At 41.1% G+C, this 19,781-nt stretch overlaps 1 protein-coding gene across 5 annotated transcripts in view; it reads left to right on the forward strand.

The window, feature by feature from the left end:
* Nucleotides 1-19,781, forward strand: part of megf11 (multiple EGF-like-domains 11) — a 136,040-nt gene that overhangs the window by 77,347 nt on the left and 38,912 nt on the right. For all 5 annotated transcript variants that reach the window (XM_053885215.1, XM_053885218.1, XM_053885219.1 and 2 more), the window contains 4 exons: nucleotides 15,938-16,184; nucleotides 16,291-16,411; nucleotides 16,837-16,973; nucleotides 19,449-19,661. In XM_053885215.1, coding sequence (XP_053741190.1) covers nucleotides 15,938-16,184; nucleotides 16,291-16,411; nucleotides 16,837-16,973; nucleotides 19,449-19,661 — 718 coding nt within the window. The remainder of the gene's footprint in view (nucleotides 1-15,937; nucleotides 16,185-16,290; nucleotides 16,412-16,836; nucleotides 16,974-19,448; nucleotides 19,662-19,781) is intronic.

A 19,781-nucleotide genomic window follows, 5' to 3' on the forward strand; every position in this document is an offset into this window, starting at 1 on the left:
ATGTTGACCTACCGCGTTATGCTTGGTGCGGAAAGTTATGAGTTGACCTTCAAAAGGAAGAGAAGTGTTACAGCTATATGCTTGGTTGCATAAATCTCATATTTCATGTGAAGTGCCTTATTTATGTTAATAGCTTTTATTTATTTTAATGGATGTCATTTTCAATACTTGATGTGTTGAATGACACTATGAGTCTTTCGGAATATACGGTCAGACTCCATTTTAATGAAAAGAGGCCAATGTTATTATAAAGCCTCGTGGTTTCAACATACAATGTAGGTGAAGTGTAAATAAGGTTGGAATACAGTTTTAATTGAATTTGACCTAAACTTATCGACAGGCCAGATTTGGCCCCTGTGCTCCAGAGGGTCATTCAGGATGAAGCATGAGGCGACCCGGCGTTGTTCGTCTTGGTCCGCCACTGACCCATTTAACCCTGTTAAATCTGGTGTGCAGATGAGTCACCTGCAGGGCGTGTATTGATTCACGTTCACCGTCAGAACAGTACTTGGACAAATGGTCTGATCCTCTTCAGGATAAACAGCAAGGTCGGACCTTTTAATCTGGAATGCTCAAAGAATTAAGTTATTCTCTCATTAGTCTGCAGGAAGGGGCAACGGTCCGATCTGGTTTCTCCTATTAGAACAAATTCAGTTTTAGCAGAAGGGAACCGTGTGGGGAGGAGTGGATGCGCAGCGTATTTTGTAGTGGACTCTAAGCTCTGACTCTAGGCTGTAAGCTACTTTATCCCTCGAGGGAATCTGGACTCACAGGGCCATGACCGGCGGGAATTAGGCCAGGGAAACAACAAACTCAACACCAAAAGCTCCGACTTGCTGTTATTTCATTTTAAAACAACGACTCCCACAGCTGTCGACGGGTTCCTCCTGTATATTTAATAATTGATTTGTCAGGCTCACAGGGCTCCAGCCAGACTGTTTATTTTGCCATGTTTGGATTTTCACCGGGCTAATATGTAACTATACAAGGGCTGTCAGCAGAATTCTGAGGCGCTCTTTGGCACCTATATAACCATAGGTGTGCGCTTGTCATTGAAGACTCTTTCAGGGACCCTTCATTGTTGTGGTTATGTCGATACATTCCTCTGGCAAAAGCTAATGTGACACATTGTGCAAGCAATGTGCGGGGACATCAATGAACAGAACTTTTTTTTTTTTTTACCATCAGAGGTTGCCAGAGGAAGTCAGCCTCCTCTGACCTAGTCTCTTCAAGTCTCATGAACTGCATCCATGAACCCCATTGCTGTCCCCCTCCTCTGCTGTTACCTGCTACATCCATCTCAAAAATTCTTTTTTTCCTTCAGTCTGGCCCTGCTCCTTTCTTATCTTGTCTTTTCTAGTCTCTCCCGTTGAGCCAAGGCATCTTCCACATCTAACTCTGCTTCTTATCTTTTTGTCAGCGCTACTATCTCGAAACCATACATCATGTCTGTCTCGACTACTGTCCTCTAGAGCAGTGATTCTAAACCACTGGGCCGGGGCCCACGGTTGGGCCGGGATCGCCCTCTAGAGGGCCGCAAAAAGTTTTTTATTTTACACCTCTGGGCCGGGAGGGCTGTGAGACGCTCAGTTTTAATACATGACTTGACTTGACAGCTGCAAATATGTGATAGGTAACAATTATGGAGAATGATAAAATGACAAAGGAAGCGTAAAAGCTGTTCATGAAAGCACCAGTTGAAGCAGTTTTGAAAATTAATTAGAACATTTTATGGCGATACTTTTATATTTCCTTATATCTTCTCTGGAGTTTAAATAAAATATATTATTTTTATTTTTTTATATTTATATGTGGTTTTATTATAGTTATTTTATTTTGACTTTTATTCCGTTTTTACAATTTTCTCAGCAGTTTGCATCAAGTGTATTTTTCCCTTTTTTTCTTTAGTAAATTTGATGAATAGTACTTGCACCTGGTTCTGCTGCTGGTTGGACTTTTCGATGACGATTATGACATGGTTTCACGTGATTTCACAAGGTTTTGGTTTGCTTACATGTGAGTAGATTAAATATGGTTATTGATCACGCATGAAATCAAGAGTATTGAATCAGTTCTATTACTTGAATGGGCCTCAGGTCCATTTGTTCTGGGAAAAGTGGGCCCCGAGATCAAAAAGTTTAAGAACCCTGATGTTAGAGTTTATCTTTGACTCTAAATGCCCCACTTCTGACACAGCTAAAGCTTAACAGTTGTGAATCCACCCGTTCCACCGCGCCTGCACTGTCCTCTTTACCTCTCTTAATCCACATCATCTTCTTGCTATTTCACTGGTCCTCCTGTGAAATCAAATTAAAATTGCTAAAATGTTTGTGACACCAAATGCTGTGTATATAAGGGGGCATATGTTGTTTTTATTAAACTCCTTAATCTTGGGTGTATTAGCAGCATATTAGCCAGTTACTTTACATTATTAAGTACTGATTAGCATCTTGCTAATATACTTTACCCTGGACTGGCCACCATTATTACTGATTATTAACAGTTAATGTGCAAGTGATGCAGTGTTCCCCAATTATATTTTAATAAATTCAACTGAGAGCAATGTATTATTGCAGCCATTTAATTATGATAATGGGAGTCTCAGTTAATTCATCCATTTAAAATTGTCATCATTAGAAAGCGAAAAAAAAGAGACTTCAAATGACAGTTTCATTTAATTGTGGTTACGCGACCATCTGCAACCATACAGTAAGACTAAACTCTATCAAGTGGGCGATTAAGTCACAGGTGAGCGGAGCTTAACCCAACAATTGGCTGAACAGGTCGCCAGATACTATGGACTTGAGTTACGAGTTAAAATGAAATATTGTGAAAGGCCACATTATTCAATATACCGACTGATTTTCTAGATAAAATGGCCCGACTCACATTCCAGTTTTTTTTTTGTCTTGTATAGTAGTCATACTCCAAGACTATGGTTTGAGGGAAACAATACAGTGGTGCCTCGGTTCTCGACCACAATCCGTTCCAGACGGCCGTTCAAGAAGCGGTCTGTTCGAAATCTGAATGGATTTTTCCCATTACAATGAATGGAAAAAGAAATAATGCGTTCCGAGACTTAAAATAGGCTTTTGTAGGAGTGAATGTAGAGTGTCTGCTGCAGGTGCGCTGTTCCTCTATGTGTGTGGCCGCTGCATGTGGGAGGGGTTGCCGAGTGAGTGACGTCTCTCCAGAAGTGAAGAGGTGCCCGGTGCGTGTCCAGCTCTGAATGTGCGCTTCTGTGCAGTTTGGCTGTGACAAAGTCATAAACCAAGTAACGCTCTGTCCCAGACTCGCCTCATGCCTGTCCCAGCTCCAGCCCACAACAGGACATCAAACCCTGGAGGTGTGGAGAGCGAGCACCTCCCCTGTGACACTCTACCACGGTCCAGTGTGGAGACAGGAAAGGTTTTACACCTCAATATGAAGAAAAAACACTCAGTAAATGTTGCTAACGGGACACAATAACAAAGCGCGTCGTGGGTCAGCTGATCGGTCCGCGCACAATATGTTATTTCCAGGTTTTATCGGGGGCGTTCAAGTTCTGGATTTTGGTTTGAAATCCAAAGCAAAAAAATCTCGAAATTCACTCCAATTTGTTCAAAGTCCGAGACGTTCGAAAACCGAGGTACAACTGTATTTACTAACTGATGAAACTGAAATAATAATGAAAATAATATAATATGTATAGTTCCTTTCAAACCCAAGGTAAACCAAAGAACCTACAAAAAGCAAGAACCAAAGACTAAAAAATAAATAAATAAATACACAAGGACATTGAAAGTGCAGTAAGCCATCACATTTTGACACAATGTAAGATCAAACCAAATGGACTTCACTGGAATACTGATGGACAGATGAAATCATGATGATACGATAACAATTCATTCTATGACTAGATATTTGGAACCAAAATGTAAAACCTGACACCAAGTCTCAGCATCATCATTGCTTGGTTTCCCAAAGAAAACCTACTCCAAATCAAATTTTGACAATGAAATTCTGTTGGAATATGGGAAATATTGTGCATTTATAAAGCTTTTCTTTGCCCTACATTTAAAATTCTAAGTCTGAAAAGCTTACGGCGGCTTTCCTCATCGCACGGAACAGTGTCTAACATTTTGCTGAAGAAGACAAGTTCAGGGGAACTTCTGCACGGCTGCCGAAAGCCGTTTGGTCTTAATCCTGTTGAGTCCGGGCCCGCGATCATGCAAAGTCTTGAACACACTTCAAAGCTGAGCACCAGCAAGACAACTCTTTCAGCCGTTTCCTTGGACTTCACCTGCAGAAGTTTTCTTTCTGTTTGTCCCTCAACGTGATTTGTTTTGTTCCAGCCAGAGGGATTATGCCAAGCACCCTGGGATTGGACCTTTCCCTGTGTGTGAGGTTATCCTCATTCTAACTGTTATGCATTATGAGCTCTGAGAGTCCGAGCTGGCAGCTGTACGTGTCTTCTCATTACACTGGCTGACCTGGGCCTGGCCAGTTAATGGCTTGTATTGCTGCTTCCTGCGCTTCCGTCTTGTGTGGGGTTCATCGCCTACTCCCCACAACCCACTCGGGGCCTCATCACATCAGGCAATTTAGCTCACTGGAAGCTCAGGTCTTAATGTTACATGCTACTTCTGCCTGCACTTTCTCTCTGTTGTTTGCCCGGAGCCCATCATGAACTCTGACGTCTAAATCACAGTTAAATGGTGTCAGAACTGGAAACTACTGCACTACTGGGTGAAGTTTTAGTACCACTGCAAAGCAGCAAGACCACCACATGATGGGTTTCGCGCTCCACCTCGGAGGACTCTTACTGCAAGATAAAGACGCTTTAAACACTCAAACAGTAATATTTGTTGAACTCATAAAGCACCAGAAAACAAAGAGTTTTTCAATTGTAATCTGCTCTCAAACCAAAAGAAACTACAGTCACACTCATGTATATATCAACGCACTAAACATTATAAAAAGCCATCATTTGCATGGATTTAAACCCGCCCAAATGATCCAGCATGAGGACTGTATTTCAATGAAACATTCAGGATTGGTCAGAACAACATATTCTTGCTGTGAATGCAACAAACAGTGACTATCTTTAAGCAGACTTCTCTGTTCCGGAGTCAATTCAGCCATCTGTGTTGCATGACGACGCTTTAGGTTTTAAAACGCATGCATTTTCTGACAGTGTGGGCATAAAAAAAAGTCGGAGGTCGGGGTGAATGCATGAGGAGGCGCTCCTCACTAGGAATAGTCAGTAGAGTCACTTTCCCTCATGGTGCCTACTTAGAGGCTTTGACGTCAACACTGGACACAAACCTTTTCCCTTTTGTTTCATCTGGATTTTTGACACTTTTCTCATTCACTTGTATGGATTCACAGCTGCACATTCTCTGTGACACTACTGCCACCGGCTGTCCGATTCCGCTCACTGCGTTCAATGTCATTTCAAAGGCAAAAAATAGGTGTAGATTCATATTGATAAAATATAACTTTATTTTTAAAAACACACTTCATCAAAGGAGTTGTTTGTAGACTTAGGTCCCTTGTAACTAAGGGGCACTAATACAATTGAAAATACAAATTTCATGAAAATCATTAATAGAAAGATCGAACCAAACGTGACTCACCAACGTTATGACTGCAGTCACATTGCAGGGCTTAAAGATTTTTACTCGTGTACTGTTAAGGTGTTAACATTTGCAGTGGGTTTTTTTTTGGTATTCATGAATTGGAGGTGAGCGGGTTGTTTTTTTTTCACTAGGTGAAGTGCCAGTGCCAGGTCAGTTTGCAATGTCACATGACTCAGCCAGCTGATACATGAGGAAGTTGCCTGCTACTGGGGTAACGTGCTGCATTGACTACACAATGATATACGGTGCAGAATCAAGTGGTCGCATGCAAAATATAATGGAGTGGTCTGGAAAATTTAGATCACATTTAAGTTTCTGTCTTTATTCAATTACCAATGTTGTCATTATTTTTCCAACTTAAACATAGGCCTATTACATTAGGTTTTTTTTTCTTCTTTCATTTCTTTATTGACAACCTCATTGTTTTTTAAACAATTGACTTATATTATATACACAGATGCATTGGTTATTTGTATCGAGAATTCATTTTTGTCAAGAATTAATTTATAAAAAATGAAAATGTATTCTTCTTCTTATTATTATTATTTTTTTTTTATTATTATTGTTTTATATTTTTTCATTTTTATTCAGTGAAACTTTTTACGCATTTTTTGTACGCATTCACCGCTAAAGCCGGAGCAATGATACCTTGCGATATGAAAGCACTGTCTGGTGCCTGCGCTGTTGACGGAGCACTGTTGAGCCCAGGTAGCCCTGATTGGTGCTTATAAACTCTGGAACCAAGTTTCTGCTAAACTGCTCATCCATTCCCCGGACCACACACACCTCAGATTCAATGTACCGAGGTCGTTTATGTGACAGCAGCCAAGCCTTCAGGGATGTGGTTCGTGCCAGAGCGGAGGCCCGGAGCAGATTAGATCAAATCAATGAGAACCCGGTAATGCGGCCTGTAGTCCGCCTGTCCGCACAACTAATACTGCACCAATCCAGCGTTTCGCAGCCCCCTTCAGAGCGGACCTGTCTGTATCAGCAAAGGTCTGATCATCTTCCCGCTGAGCACCTGGAAAAGCTGGCTTCAGTAACAGCCATGAAACAGGGTTCATTACACTGATCACAGCTCTGGGAAAGTGAACGTTCTAAGAGCAGGCGTCGTGTCTTTATGTTCACCACTGAAGCTGTGGGAGGATCAATAGTAGAATATTCACCAACCTCAATCTGGGCTTTTATATAAGCCAGTAGAGCCACGGATGCAGAGACATGAGACTTCACCGATGGCACCTCACTCGCCACTTGCTTGATCGACGAGGGTCCACCACCTCAGCTCAGCATCGTTCTCCACACAACATCAGTCGTTTATCTAACCTTGAAAGATTAGCAATTTACCTGCATTTTGTTGAACTTTGCAGGTTTGCTCCGAAACACACTTATCCCTCGTGACATTTCCTGTTCTAGTCTCTTTCCGCAGGTGCTCTGTTTGTAATGCCACCAGGTCGTACACATGAATTCAGGTAAAGCTGTGTGGGCGTCTAGCTTCAGTGTCAATATGATAATCCTGCAGGGAGAGATAGTGGTGCGTCCCACTTGAGAAAAGCGTCAACTCCGAGGTCATCACTGAAGATGAACGCCGTCTCATTTAGGGCCGTTTCCCAGTAAATGAACCTCATCTGCTCTGTTATGTGGAGTTCAATACATTCAGTCTGTTCACCGACGCACTTCTGCAAACTTTTCAAAGTGAAGGTGTGACAAGAGACGCAGTGGAGTTTGGCTTCGGAAGCTGCAGGAAGTGTTAAAAGCTGCAACAAACTGTCATATATGTAAATGACAGTTTTACTCCGTCTGGCGAGCGCTGAGAGGTGAGAACAGCCAGCACATTTCAGATCGTCACCACCGTGAAGCACAGACAACATCTCTCATGTTAAGTGACGCATAAGTGCATTATTGGGTTTCAAAGTAAAAAATATGGATTTTAAATGTATAATAATGGAGGATAAACACAGTTGTTTCTTCATGTCAGATGTCCATTTGCTCAAAAGCTACAAATAATTTTCTTGTCCGAGGACATTCTTTTGCATCTGTCAATCAATAAAACAATAGCAATTTTACCTGCAGCTGCTCTCACACTATGTTTTATTCCGGACACGTGGTCCTTATCTTTTTAGTGCAACAGCAATAATAATGTCGATACATTATTTTTTTCCATCATGTCTTTTTTTACTTCCCCGGTTCTTTTGAAAGAGCGTCAGGAATATCGATAATTGTGCTAAATGGAGCAGACCACTTAATGTTTCAAATGAAATGAAAAATAAGAGGCACGTGGCAATGAAAGACACTCCACCGGTTCTAATGTAGACTGCAAATGTACAAGTGTCCGAGTTCATGCCTGTTGTGTTCTTGCCTCTGGTGGTACAAATTGATGAATGCAGCTGCAAATTGATGAATGCAGACACCGCACCTGCAGCCAAGTCGATAAACACTGCATGTTCTCTTCAGCGTAAACTGAGAGGCGCCGGTGGAGGCTGTTCTTTCAGAGCCCCCCTGAGCACTTGCCTGGTGCAAAATTATTATACCGCTGGTGTCAGTGCTACTCTTGAATAGTGACGTTTCTGAGCCCTGACACTTTTTTGGCCGTAACATTGTGACCACCATGCAAGGCAGCAACCTGTTTCACTGGCAAAACAGGAACCTGAGAACCGGTCCCAGTCGATCAGTCTTTACTTATATACAGGTTCCAAAGTCATCTGCAGCCCTTGATATTATACATTCTAATGACTCACCAGCATGACTTTAATATTTTTTTCAGCAAATGGACAGGTCTTGATTTGCTCTTGACTGTGGCAAACAAGGTAGGAATACACGCAAATGAAAGCAACTCGCCAAATTACCCGCATTTAGCCAAGGAACTCCTGAGCCATTGGGTCATTGTTTGGTGTTTGCAGTGTGCTGAGGTGGCACCGGGGTCTAGGTCTGCGTGAATAGTCAATCCAGCATTGACCTATTGAGCTATTGAGAGGTGCTTGTCTAATAGACCATGCTAAATATTGCAGGTGCCCTGGCTGTTTAGGACCCTGCCTGTCTGTACTTCCTCAAAAAAGTACATTGAGATAATGAGGGGCAGTTTTGTAAATCAAATAACCTTGTTTCTGATTTTAAATGAATGTATTTAATGCTCATTTGAGGAGTATTTAAATTGCTATTCAATCCCAGTGTAAAGTTAAAGTATTTTTTTATAAAAGTATTTTTTTTATCAGAAATATAAAATAGCACAAGACCAGAAACAAGCAAAAAATGCCATTAACATCAGCCGGTGCTTTTCTGAAATGGAGGATTTCAGGAATGTCTCAGCCCATAAGTATTAAGGCAACATTTGTTTCATTTGTAGTGCTGATAAATACTTCATGATAGCAGGTAACAAGCAGCCCCTGATGTGATGCGAATGAATAGCCTTTTGCTAACGGTAGCGACAGACCGCAGCTGGTGCTTCAAGCATGCTGTTTGGAAATTTTACAGTAGCTTCTCAAATGCAATGTTTGTGTCATTGAATCCTTCCGATATAAAAAGAAAAAAAAGATTTCTGTGTGCATCTTGGGGAAAGGCCTCATGACTGAGCGAGTACTGCTCAAGATTTCCATAGTAAACGAAAAAACAAAAACTAGTATTGTAAATGACATGAAAAAAACTGCATTGTCTGTTTTCCAAACTAAATGAAATTATGCTGTAATTGTCCTTTGTCCTTTCATATGTCTTTATTTCATAAAGCAGCATCTTGGGATAATTTAAAATCTACAGTGGGAAGTTCGAACAAAAAATTAGAGATTTTTTAGCTTCTGATTTCAAACGAAAATCCAGAACTCGAACGCCCCCGAAAAATGCCGGAATAAACATAAGGTGCGTGGACCGATCAGCTGACCCACGACGCGCCTTGTTATTGTGTATAATGCAGCCTCTGTGTGCAGACGAGTCCCGTTAGCTATATTTACTGACTGTTTTTTCTTCATATTGAGGTGTAAAACCTTTCCTGTCTCCGCACTGGACCGTGGTAGAGTGTCACAGGGGAGGTGCTCGCTCTCCACACCTCCAGGGTTTGATGTCCTGTTGTGGGCTGGAGCTGGGACAGGGATGAGGCGAGTCTGGGACAGAGCGTGACTTGGTTTATGACTTTGTCACAGCCAAACTGCACAGAAGCGCACATTCAGAGCTGGACACGCACCGGGCACCTCTTCACTTCTGGAGAGACGTCACTCACTCGGCAACCCCTCCCACATGCAGCGGCCACACACATAGACGAACATTTTAAGGCTTGGAACGCATTATTTCTTTTTCCATTCATTGTAATGGGAAAAATCGATTCAGATTTCGAACAAATCGGTTCTCGAACGGCCTTCTGGAACGGATTGTGGTCGAGAACCGAGGTACCACTATATTTATTTTGGCTTGACTGGAATTACAACAGCTGGCGGCCAGGTGCAAAATGTGAAAAGTCTAATGAAAAAGTAGTGAGTCTGTGACGTCACTTGTGTTGGCAACCGGACCTGACAATGTTGTCACTGATGCATTCACAGCGCGATGGTGGTAGTTGGGCAAAAGCGCCGTCTTTCCAAACTTAATGCATTTTTTAAATGGTGTCTATTACTAATAAAAACTAAACTGCAACATTTTTTTTTCAAAAACTCAAACTAATTCAAACAAGCCAACACTGTCTAAATACTTATTAAAACAAAATTAATTTGAAAGACAAAAAGTGAAAACTAAATAAAAACAAAGAGTAATGAAAAATCCCTAACTATCATTGATGCCGCTATTTGGATCAAAACCCACCCTGTGTGAATGACAACCACACGTCACCGTATTTATCCCACAAAAGGACGCGACTGAACTGCACTTTTTACATAGGATGCTGGACAAAACTGAAAGAGCTCAGCGGAAGCTGCACGGCTGGGAGCTTTCAGAAATCCATAATAAACTCAGCAATGCACGGAACGTATTCTTTCATTGTTTACATGCGTGCTGAGGCAACAAAAATCTAAATTACAACTAAATACTAGAAAAAAATGTTTGGCACATTATGGGCCCTCAACCTTCTGCTAGTTTCAGCATTTCCTGTCATGGGTTGCCAGAGAAAACTCCTCTTTTCCAGGGTGTCAAAGTCAGTTATTGACAGTTAACCTGACCTCAAATCATCTGAATTGATAAGCATCCGCTCTGCTTCAGGATATTGACATTTGATGCACTTGACATCAATGCTTTACGTATTGAAAGCTCCTGCAGCCCACTTGTAATTTGAGACTTCTAGTCAAGTCATTGCTGAGCCGTCTGGATTCCTCCCAAAGTCCTTGAGTTTAACACTCCTGCTAATAGTGGTGGGCAATGAGTGCAGGTCTGTGCTCCAACCAAACAAGGACACCATTTCACCAGTCCTTCGTCAGGTGTTTGTTTCAGCTGTAACCTCATTGGTTCAACAGTGTGAGCTTGATCGGCTGGAACAACAACCTGCGCCACCTGGGCCTTTTGAAGACTGGATTACCCACCTCTGTGTGACCTCATGACATCTTTAATTGCCCATTTTTTTCCTTTTACCTTGACATTCTTCAGTCAACATGTGCTCTCTCTCACTCCCGGTTGCTTCAGCATCGATGCTCACAACATTATTGTGGGTCAAATGATCATCAGATTTATTTTGCAGTTCAATTTCCTTATGGTCTTTCCAGACACTCACCCACAAACAGCGGCAAAGAAAAGGTTCTGCGAGCGGAAGCAAACCCATGTTTCATTTGCTCCATGTCTGTCATGACTCACAACATCTCAAATGCATTTCATTTTCTCTCAGTCAGCTGCTTTCCCAAATCTGACACGCACCTGCGCCAGCTTGTCATAATCACTTTTCCACTGTTGCATTTCAGCGTTTTGGGATTTCCTCGAGCGATCGCAGAGTCGGTCTGTGGGAGTGGATTTCTGACCCGTCGCTGCTCTTTCTCTTCACAGAACATATGACAGGCATTCAGCTAATGTTCAGGCATTTTCAATTGTTGCCGCTAATGCAGCGATATTTCTCCCTGAAGGGTACTAAAGAGGAGACTGGCTTCGATCTGGCACAAAGGGTTACTTACTCTTGCCTGTATTCTGCAGAAACAATTACTGTATGAAAGATGAACATTTTTGCGGCCGTGGGTTGATGCAGACGCACAGTATATTCGAAGGCTTCCCGAGACTCTGCTGAGGTGCTGTCTCATAAATGATTCATGCCCACACCAACTTTGAAAAACCCTTGTGTAAACAAAGATGTGTTCAAGATAATACAGATTCTAAGGTGTGAGGGCAGCATGTTGATTCTCCGTGCGTCATTTGCTCTGAAAATAAATGTGAGTTTGTATTTGATACTGTCAGGTGAGTGATGGAACAAAGCATGTTTGTGTTTCTCTGGCTTCATTCATTTTCAGGGCATGCTTGGTCTGACAATGAATAGAAACCATGTGATGGTGTTTTTGTTGTTGCGTTGTAGAGAACTGTATAAAGGCGATTTGGGAATGACAAACCTTATTCTTGTAACATTGGTATCAGAGTGTCAGCTGGTTAGGTGTCACAATTGTGGTCAGTAGCTGTTGTGTTTAGGTGAAAACAGCCAGTTTAACAAACAAAGTGTAAGTAGGGCTTCAATAGATTAAAATCTTAATCTCAGTCAATCGTGCTAAAGCTGAGTTAACTCGCGATTAATGGCAACTTACTCTCATATTTTTTTTATCTGTCCTGACTGAAATTGAAAGTAAGATTTTGTCAACAGCAGAGTGGCCATTAATGCTCAGAATGTTGTGCTTCTAGCATGTTTTTGAACCATTTCAGTGCTTCTGAGGTTTTTCTGAAGAATGTACCTGACAGTTATGTTGGGTTGTTGGGTTGTTGGGTAAGCAAATGTTTGCATGAGGAGAGCATTAATGGCCGCTCTTGTGTTGATAACACCTTCCTTTAAGTTTCTTTTTCAACAAACTATTACTATTGACAACCCCAACGGTAAACTAACTACAAGCAAGTGGTTCTGTTCACCTTGGAATGTGTTACTGTGGTGATATGAAGTCAATATCATGGTGTCTGATGCCCTCAGATTTTCTTTTTTTAGATGGTTCAAATGCAAATTACATTACATGAATCATTCATTCACATTAAGGGACCATTATACGTAAGAACTTCAATTTGTATTCAGGAGATGTGACTCTGCTCTGCAAATAATTTTATTTGAACAACTCAAAACTCTGGACAAGAATGTATTTGGCTTCCTAGAGTTAACTAAACTGTAATTGATAAACAGGACAGCTGATTTTAGGTATCGCCACAGGACAGAGTCTGTTATGAAAGTTTTCAATTACGTATTTTTAACTTGTGATTCTAGAAAATATTGTGTCTTGCTTCTGTTGTCATGGCTTTTCATAGCATTTTAGTCTCACACCTCCATCCCTCTGTGGGTTTCTCAGGTTGCGCACTCTTTTGCTTTAAGTCCGATCTGACCCCCAGCACCCTGAGTTTGGACTCTGAATCCTCTGCTGCAGGGGTTCTTAACCTTTCTGATCTTGGGGCCCACCTTTCCCTGAACAAATGGGCTCCGAGTAATAGAACTTGATTTCATTCGCGATAAATGACCATAGTTAATCCACTTACACAAAAACAAAACCTCATGAAACCATGTGATCATCGCAAAGATATTTATTTGTCATCGAAAGTCCAACCAGCAGCAGAACCAGGTGCAAGTCATATTCATCAAATTTACTAAAGAAAAAAAAACACTTACATGCAAACTACTTGGATTCAAACTGTTGAGAAAATTTGGAAAAACTGTACAAAATTCTGAACAAAATAAATATAATAAAACCATGTCTAAATATCATAAAATAAAAATAATATATTTTATTCTCCAAGAAGATATAAGTGAAGTGTAAATAAAAGTATCGCCATGGAATGTTCCACTTAATTTTGAAAACTGCTTCAGTAGCTCACATGAACAGTTTTTGCTGTTAGACTTCTCCAAAAAAGAAAACAGACTTGTAGCAGTCAAGTCAGTTCAGTGACACACTACTGCCACCATACGTGGCTAATGTATTAAACCTGAGCGTCTCAGGTGTAAAACAAGAAAACTTTTGGCGACCTAATGGTTAAGAATCACCGCTCTACTACACGGGGTGAATGAGGTGTTCCCCAGGCTCCGTGTTAGGACCATTCCTGTTCTCACTTTCGCTAGCCATTTGTGTCAATTTTCAGTTGACATTTCATTTCATTGCACAGCGGATGACAGCCAGAGATATTTCTCAGTCAGGAAAGAGATTTTTTTCTCTTTTAAACTTCTCCTGGCCTGCATGGCAGACCTTATGGCGTTTTTGGCTTTTAATGACCGTAAGATTGAGGCTCTGATATTAAGACCAAGCAATACAATTGTTTTGGAAGGTTCTGTATGTCGCAGGTCATGTGTAGCTAACTCACTCTGACGAATGACATAATTCCAATGCTATTTTCAGAATCAATAAACCAAACAATAAAACAACTTCCACTATGCTGTGTTGTTGTGCATTTGATGTTGCGTTTGGTTTCTAAAGAAATGTTGCCAACTCAAGAACTCGGCCGTTCTGACACCACTTGAATGCAGCAGCATCCCTGGCATGCAGCTTCTAAAGACCTCATTGGAGACAGCCGCTTACCAAGCGTGAGCTTTAAATGTAGGACAATGAAATCACATTATGGGGTGCAATGAGCTGCTTGGCGCAGGTCTGCGGTCTCTGAGGGCTTTTTGAGTTGCACATCGATTTTATAAACGGTAGCAGAGTCTGCTTTTGTAGCAACAAAACGTAACATTTCTGCTCTGACCTTCCTCCTCCTTTTATCTCAGGCCCCCTTGCAGCCTGTGATGAAAGCGAGACATTTGAAATTTTTCCAAATTACAACCAATGAGCAGCGCTGTATTTAACTAGAGCGCTTTATTTAACTGGGCCCATACATGTGAGTTTTTCTGCTCAAGGTGCATTCGCTGAATTAAAATGGGAAGAATAGCCTGCATATGAATTGGATTTCTCAAAATTATTATTGAAGGTCTTTATGAAAAAAATATTCTGTAGACAACCAAAAACATTTTTTTTTCTAGTTAGTAGGAAGGCTGGATCAATTCAGCACAGACTAATGTGGGTGGATCAGTCCAGACAGAAACAAGTTAATGCAGACTTTTCTGGTGTATTTGATAGGTGAAATAAAAAAATAATATAAATGATTTTTATTTTTGATTCAAATGCTCAAGCAACCTATGAATTTACCATGTACTCTGCAGCAGGTATATCAAAGTCATGGTCCTCAACAAACTCCTGTTTCTACTGGTGTTTTACTTGGTGCTGTCTATTATTAGATTCAATACCTTATTATTGAGGTTGGGAATGGATTAAAAATAAGAACATGAGTTGACATGAGTTAAGATATTTAAAAAATGGAGTAGCTGTTCTTATTTATTTATTTATTTGTAAGTCAAATTTTCCACCCGTCAATCTCATGTTGTGTCCCTCTTCATATATGCTTTAGTTACAGTACGACATGACACAATGTGGTGCACCTGGAAACCATGTACTGGAAGACATTTATACACATCAATTCAATGTGTTTGTCTGTAATAGTTTAACATCACATATGTTACAGTTCTTTTGAATTGTCACCAAAAAAATCCCGACCACCACTAATACTGCAAGTCCCATCATGCACTGCTGAACCTCTTCTCGCATTTGCCTTAATTTGTGAAACTTTGCATTGTTTATTGACCATTTAGACAAATTCAAACATTAGATTCAAGTTTATGATCTGGGCCGTTTTCATTTTCAGTCAATCAACTAACAGTCTAACAACTAACAATCAGACTATTTTATTTTACCCCTCAGAAAGACGCAAACACGTTGCTAAGATTTAGTTTACTTTCTTTGTGTGATAAAACTTTTTTTTTTTTTTTTTTTTTGGTCTCATTATTTTGTTTTAATCGGAATTCCCACAGACCCCACACCCCACACACCCACCCAAAACAACAACGGTTGCTTCCAGTCCAACACACTGAGACGCCAACATCACTGCGTTGCTTTATACAGGAGCCTTAAAACTGGCGTTGTCATTTAAAATTGCAAAACAGACAAAGCAAAATCAATGGGCAACTACAGAAATAAAGAAAGTACAAGAAAAAAAAACACACAATAAATAAATTATCAGTTGAACGAAGAATTTTACTGGTTATTAAATATTAATTATTAAGTAGTAAGTGCATTTGAGTTGGATTATTATTTCAGAAGTACTCAGAGTGTCTTAGCTTTTCTTTTTTTCTGTTAATCTTCCATGTTTTGTGTGTCTGCCCGCAGGCTGTGAGAGTGACTTCTGGGGCCCTCATTGCAGTAACCGCTGCCAGTGCCAAAATGGAGCAAAGTGCAACCCGATCACAGGTGCCTGTGTCTGCACTGATGGCTACCAGGGTTGGCGTTGCGAAGAACCCTGCGAGTTTGGCTTCTACGGCAAAGCTTGTCAGTTTCCCTGCCAGTGTCTCAACGGCGCCACCTGCAACCACGAGACAGGAGAGTGTATCTGTGCGCCGGGCTACACCGGGGCTTTGTGAGTTTCCTTATTTTATCACTTTGATTTCAAGTCATTTGAGTTTGGATTTTGGATGTCAAGAGCTGCAGCGTCTCACTCAGATGTCTGACTTGTGTACTGACAGCTGTGGAGAGAGATGCCCCTTCGGTAGCCATGGCTCTCAGTGTGAGCAGCGTTGCCCCTGTCAGAATGGAGGGACTTGCCACCACATCACCGGAGATTGTTCATGCCCTGCCGGTTGGACGGTAACTCCTCATAGCTCATATATATTCAGTTTAACAGTAAACGTCCTTTCTGAATTTGCATCACTCAGTCTGCATCACTGAAGGCATCATCCTGTCCATCATGTAGTGTTTCCCTGCAAGGAGGTTATCTGGGGCCACCTGCAAATGTGGGCGGTCCCTCAAAAGTGCTGTCCTAGGTCCTCTTTTATTCACTTATTTATTCACAATGTGTATGTTCAAGGTTTGGTGTGAGTTCTTTAAATGTATTTTATTTATTTCTCATTCATATTTATTTAACTTATTGTTATTTCTTTGCATTTCCCTGAAGCAAATTTCATTGTACAAAGCACTTTCTGCTGCTTCTCTGTATGAAAGCTGTGACATAAATAATGTTCTTTTCATTCCTTCTTTCATCTGTTCACCTCCTGTCCTGTGTCTGTGTGCAGGGTTCTGTTTGCGCCCAACCGTGTCCCCTCGGCAAGTACGGCATCAACTGCAGCAAGGACTGTTCTTGTCGGAACGGCGGGCTATGTGACCACGTCACCGGCCAGTGCCAGTGTGCCGCGGGCTTCAGCGGGCGCAGGTACTCGAGTGCGCACCTTCTCTCCTCAAATTCAATTAGTAACCAATTTTGGAACACAAGCTGAGTAAATCTTGAAGAGGGAATGAAATTAATGAACTAAAAGTGATAGTGCGGGGAAGCATGGAATTCAAATTTCCTTCGTTTCCTCCTCGCAAAGTTCAGCTCCCGCACTTTAGAAGTGGGTCATGAACAGGATAATTCAATGATGTTAGTATTCAACACAAAAGAATGTTTCCATGACAAACATATTTAACAGTCATCCAATAACCTATTCCCTTTGTTGTGTTTCAAGTGAGGTTCAAACTTGGCTGTTCCCTTTAACAGAGAAAAGAACTGCAATCTCACAAGAGAGGAGGAAGCATTTATCAATGCCCATTAGTCTACTTGAAGGTGGAATGGAAGCTGCTAGATAGAGGTGTTTATGTTTAATTAATCTCGTACTTCATAGCAACCACCGGCACAGGCTTCTCACCGTCACTCTTCTCCCCTCCCTGCCCGGGCATTGATCTCACCGAGGGCTTCATGCTGTTTAGCGTCTGTTCATTAATTATAAGTAATGGTCTTGTATTAAGGTCTTGTTGAAATCCACAGATCTTTTTCGTTTCCTGCGCCTGCCGGAGCAGCCCGGAGCAGCCGGCTTTATTAGTTCAGCCAAAGCAATTGTCTTTTGAATGGAAACACTTCCTCCATCAGACCTCGCCTCGACTTTATTATTTTTGCAAAATTGCCCTCATTCATTTTCTGTGTGGCGCGCAAATAAACCTGTCAGGAATAATCTGAGGTTGTGTTGGACTCCGTCCTATTCTGGTGTTTATTATAATAGAATTGGAACTACGGTCTTGTGATTTAAACATGACAAATAACATGGGCTGCTCATGACATAAATGAGCGGTTTATAATCATTTTGTTGTCATGAAATGGGCCTTCCATACGGATTATGGATTTCTTTTCTCTTGGGAACCATTTGTGAACCAGGAAGTGACTAGTTTCAAGTGAAATATATAATCATCATGTTCTGTTCATCCATCATCAGAATGTGAGGAACCTTAAACAGTGCTTCCCACTGGTGCCTCTCCCAAGCTCCGTCACGTTGACCCCCAATTTTATAGGCTGCCTGCAATGGTCCTGAAAGGCAAATGACAGTCAAAAAGAAAAGCACAGGCAAAGACATAAAAGCACGTTTATAGCAACTGAATATCAATTCTGAAACCAGAATCACATTTGCAAAATGAAAGAGCAATTACAAATACTGCGGTTGCGGTTTTGTTTTTGTATTTTTGATTTTGTTTTTGTGTATGCACTTTCATTTTTTTGTAATCACGCTTTCATTTTTGTGGTTGCACTTTTCTGTTGTGATTGTCATTTGCCCTTCAAGGCCACCGTAGATGCCAGATAAGTGATTAATACATAAAAGCAGAATTTGAAATGTGAACCGTTTCTCTTAATCACAGTCACTTTGTGTTTTGCTTTGAACTGATGTTGCGAAGTTATTTCAATAGCTTTCACTGAGTTTTGACATGTATGTCAATAATAGTTTGAAAAATTAAAAGCACAAACAGGCGATGTCTTTCCATTTAATTTTTTTTGTTAAATATGTAAATAGGTATTAATAGCAATGGCACTTTGTATCCTCAGTATTTTTTCTTTGCTTATTGCAGGGGGGTTATTATAATGCATATTTCTCAAGCCTTTTTTTTTTTTTGCGTAGTTAATAATTTGTATTGTGGTATTAAATCACCATGGCGAAGGAGGGTGAAGTTTTAGTATTTGAATAACCGGTTATAGCAGTTTCACTGCCGTGGTCCTGGACTCAAGTTAAGTGGCTTAATCTTTTAGAGAACATGCTGTTTGCTATTTGAGGGGTCAACCAGGAAGCCTTCAATTAAATGTATAAACAAAAGACTATATTTCGATATTACTTCAGCCCTGCCACCTCAGTTTATGTAACCTGCAAGAGCTTTAAATGCAAAAATGGTGATCAGAACTTACAACGTAGAAATCATAAATGTCAACATTTAATCCCAAAATATCCACAGAGAGAAATAATGCAGACAGAAATGTAGTGAGCGAGAATGAGGAAAAGTGAAGTTATGTTTGTGTGAGTTTTTGTGATGAATCGGTGTCATTGTGACAAAGCTCTGATCCTTCAAAGAAAAAAAAATTCATAAAAACGGAAAGCCATGTCATAGCTATTTAATTTGATGCCTCATGTTAGCTGCATTCTGCTCCTCAGGTACGTGTGATTGTGTTCGACACCGATGACATCCTGAGTTATTCGTTTGATACAATCTGTGATGCCGGATGAAGCTGTGCTCAGGATCAAAAAGTACTTTGCAAACAGTCGTGCATGAGAAATGTGGGGTGAATCGTGTGGCCTTACGATTCAGATTTTCCATCCATCCATCCAGTTGCTTTTATATCACGTCTGAATGTGCAGTTTTAACCGAGTGTTCCGGCTCTAAAAATGTCCCGCAGGTGTCAGGATGACTGTCCGGTGGGCACCTATGGTCCTCAGTGCAACCAAAAATGCGAGTGCCAGAACGGAGCCAAGTGTCACCACATCAATGGAGCCTGTCTGTGTGAGACTGGCTTTAAAGGACCTAATTGTCAGGAGAGATTCTGTCCTCCGGGCCTCTACGGCCTCATCTGTGACAAGTACTGTCCCTGTAATACCACCAACACTGTAAGGTGAGTGCGACCACAGTGACACGCTGCCTGATAATGCGCTAAAGCAAAATCTGCTCTCCTCCATGCGCTTTTTTTCCAACTCCATTCCACTCTCTTTCTGCCGTCATTTTGAAGTCTGAA

This window comes from Synchiropus splendidus, chromosome 14 (assembly GCF_027744825.2).
Source record: "Synchiropus splendidus isolate RoL2022-P1 chromosome 14, RoL_Sspl_1.0, whole genome shotgun sequence".
NCBI lineage: Eukaryota > Metazoa > Chordata > Actinopteri > Syngnathiformes > Callionymidae > Synchiropus > Synchiropus splendidus.